Below are 3188 nucleotides of genomic sequence, written 5' to 3'. Positions count from 1 at the left end.
TCACTGATTATAATGAGTTCTATAGTATTTTGTCGCGCCGCTCGCATCCAGTGTAGACAGCATCACTGATTATAATGAGTTCTATAGTATTTTGTCGCGCCGCTCGCATCCAGTGTAGACAGCATCACTGATTATAATGAGTTCTATAGTATTTTGTCGCGTTTTTATAGTGTTTTATAATGATAACTTTTTAACTGTGTTTTTTCCCTATATATTTATCTAAATGTACATTTACATATAATTTTAAGATGATTATTGTAGTGCTTTACTTCTTGTTATATTAATACAATGGTACATTAATTTGAATAGTGTAATAAATATTGATTTTATTTTCTGACTTCGGTGCTACTACCCAGATATCACAGTATTATTGCAGTAACTATAATTGTGGAAACCGTTTTTGTAGGAAACTATGCATAAGGTTTTTATGTCAGTGTTCTATATGTATATTTGTTTTTTTTTCTCAGGTATCTGTATTGTATTGGTGCACCTGCTGATCAAATTCAAGCTGCACTTTTTGCCTGAGAGTGTGGCTGTGGTTTCTCTGGGTAAGTGACTTTATGATCTCATTCTCGGGAACGTTTAGCGGTAGCACTTTAAACTGTTCCTTTCAATGCTGGTGAAGTAGTTTGATCAGCCAGTCATAATGATAAAAACAGAAATTCGTCACAAAACAGCTTGTGTTCCTGTTGCAAGTGACCAGACGGTGTGTCTGTAGAAATGAGATCACTCTATTTTATGAGCAATCAATTAACTGATCAATAATGAATAGACCTGCATCAGATACAGAGAGGACAAGAACGGGAGTGGACAAACTGATATGCAGCACACACACGTTCCATTCGTGGGAAGCAGTGAAGTAATTAATTATCACTGAAAATACACTGTTATCAGGTCAAGAGTAGGTGTGTATGTAATGGTTTACGATCGCCTGTCGTGTTTCACAGTGTTGTGAAACCTGAGTCTGAACCTAAATGAATACCAATGTAGTTCCTCTAAGACTGTGTGTGGATTGATCAGTTCCTCTTAGCGTGCAAGCCTATTGTAGATATTCACAGAGTAAACGAGTTAGGCCACCAAAACATCACAAATCTCTCATCATTTACTCACCTTGAAGTCATGCCAAGCCTGTATGACTTACTTTCTTTTGTGGGAAGAAAGAAGATATTTTTCTGAACAGTTTTGGTTACCATTGACTTTCATGATGATACATTGAATTTTACGAGTATGAAAACAAGGCCATGAGGGATAGACTTACAGACTTAATGGCACACACTGTGTAAAGTTTCTAGATCATGTGTCATTTTCAAAAATCACAACTTTCAGACCTGTTTTTGTTTACTGTAATTTTCAAGTGAACATTTGGCATGCTGTTAAACTACAGAACAATCCATTTAACACACTGTAGTTCTATCCCTCAGAGGTTCATCCCTGGCAAAAATAAAAAATGGAGCTACCTTATGGTTTGTTAAAGAAAAAAAATATATTTTTGTTTCACAGAAAGATTTGGTATGGAATTGCATGATACAAAAATATAAATTAATTTTCATTTTTTAGGTGAACCATCTCTTTAGTGCTCATAAGTTTACACACCCCTTGAAGAATATGCAAAATGTTGATAATTTTCACAGAATAAGAGGGATCATGGAAATTGCATGTTATTTTTTTGATTTAGTACGGTCTTGAATAAGCTGTTTCACATAACAGATGTTTGTATATACTCCACAAGACAAAATAATAAGTGAATTTCTAAAAATGACCCTGTTCAAAAGTTTACATACCCTTGAATATTAATACAGCGTGTCATTTCCTGGATGATCCACGACTGTTTTTCTGTTTTGTGATAGTTGCTCATGAGTCCCTTGTTTGTCTTGAACAGTTAAACTGTCTGCTGTTCTTCAGAAAAATCCTCCAGCTCCTGCAGATTCTTCAGTTTTCCAGCATCTTCTGCATATCTGTACCCTTTCCAGCAGTGACTGTGTGATTTTGAGATCCATCTTTTCACACCGAGGACAATCGAGGGACTCAAACACAACTATTACAAAAGGTCAAAACATTGACTGATGCCCAAGAAGGAAACAGTGCATTAAGAGCCGGGGGGTGAAAACTTTTAAACGGGATGATGATGTGTACATTTTTCTTATTTTGATTAAAGATCATGTCTTTTCATTATGTACTGCACTTCAGATGCAACATAAATACATACATGTGTCCCAGAAGACAAAATAAGGACAATTTACCCTGATCATCCTGTTCAAAAAGTTTGCTCTTAATGCACTGTTTCCTACTTGGGCATCAGTCAATGTTTTGGCCTTTTGTAATAGTTGTGTTTGAGTCCCTCGATTGTCCTCGGTGTGAAAAGATGGATCTCAAAATCACACAGTCACTGCTGGAAAGGGTACAGATATGCAGAAGATGCTGGAAAACTGAAGAATCTGCAGGAGCTGGAGGATTTTTCTGAAGAACAGCAGGCAGTTTAACTGTTCAAGACAAACAAGGGACTCATGAGCAACTATCACAAAACAGAAAAACAGTCGTGGATCATCCAGGAAATGACACGCTGTATTAATATTCAAGGGTATGTAAACTTTTGAACAGGGTCATTTTTTATAAATCCACTTATTATTTTGTCGCGTGGATAGGGCTGGACAATAATTCGATATCAATATGTATCGCGATATAATTTTTTTTCAATAACGGTGATATGATTTTTAAACACATTTCCGATATTTCGATATACATTACCAGTTGTATCACTCTAAAAGCGCCTCCTGCTGGCAGAGAATGAGTTTTCATTTTAAATAAGCCCCCGTAAATGGCGCATCATGCACGTGAGGTTATCTGACGGAGAGACGCAAAGCAGTTTAAAGCAGAGTCCTGCACGGGTGCTGTTAGGTAAACCTGCATCCGCAGTAGCTACTATGGAAAGCCATATGGGTCATAATTCGCACGCTTTCCACCGCCGTATCGATATTAAAACGCCGTTTTCATAACGCCGCCAGGCGTTAAATAAGCGCCGTTAGGCGATAAGTTAACGGCAGACGCCACCACGCGTTAAAATAACGCCACACGCCGACCGACGTTAAGTTAACGCCACACGCCACTTAAGATGCAGATTTATTTGCTCATCTACATGGACACACCTCTCATGGCTACAAGGACTCTACGGCAAGTCGGAGCATCCAGTT

The 3188-nt window shown here is 37.7% G+C and overlaps 1 protein-coding gene across 1 annotated transcript in view; it reads left to right on the top strand.

Moving 5' to 3' along the window:
* The window catches only part of LOC107566187 (sodium/hydrogen exchanger 8-like), an 18946-nt gene that overhangs the window by 13219 nt on the left and 2539 nt on the right, over positions 1-3188 (top strand). The window contains exon 3 of the mRNA XM_016251561.1: positions 468-548. Within this exon, the coding sequence (XP_016107047.1) occupies positions 468-548 (81 nt within the window). The remainder of the gene's footprint in view (positions 1-467; positions 549-3188) is intronic.

The sequence above is a fragment of the Sinocyclocheilus grahami genome, unplaced genomic scaffold, assembly GCF_001515645.1.
Source record: "Sinocyclocheilus grahami isolate Dianchi unplaced genomic scaffold, SAMN03320097.WGS_v1.1 scaffold1054.1, whole genome shotgun sequence".
NCBI lineage: Eukaryota > Metazoa > Chordata > Actinopteri > Cypriniformes > Cyprinidae > Sinocyclocheilus > Sinocyclocheilus grahami.
The sequence above is the reverse complement of the archived record's forward strand: the minus strand, read 5'-3'. Positions and strand labels throughout refer to the sequence as shown.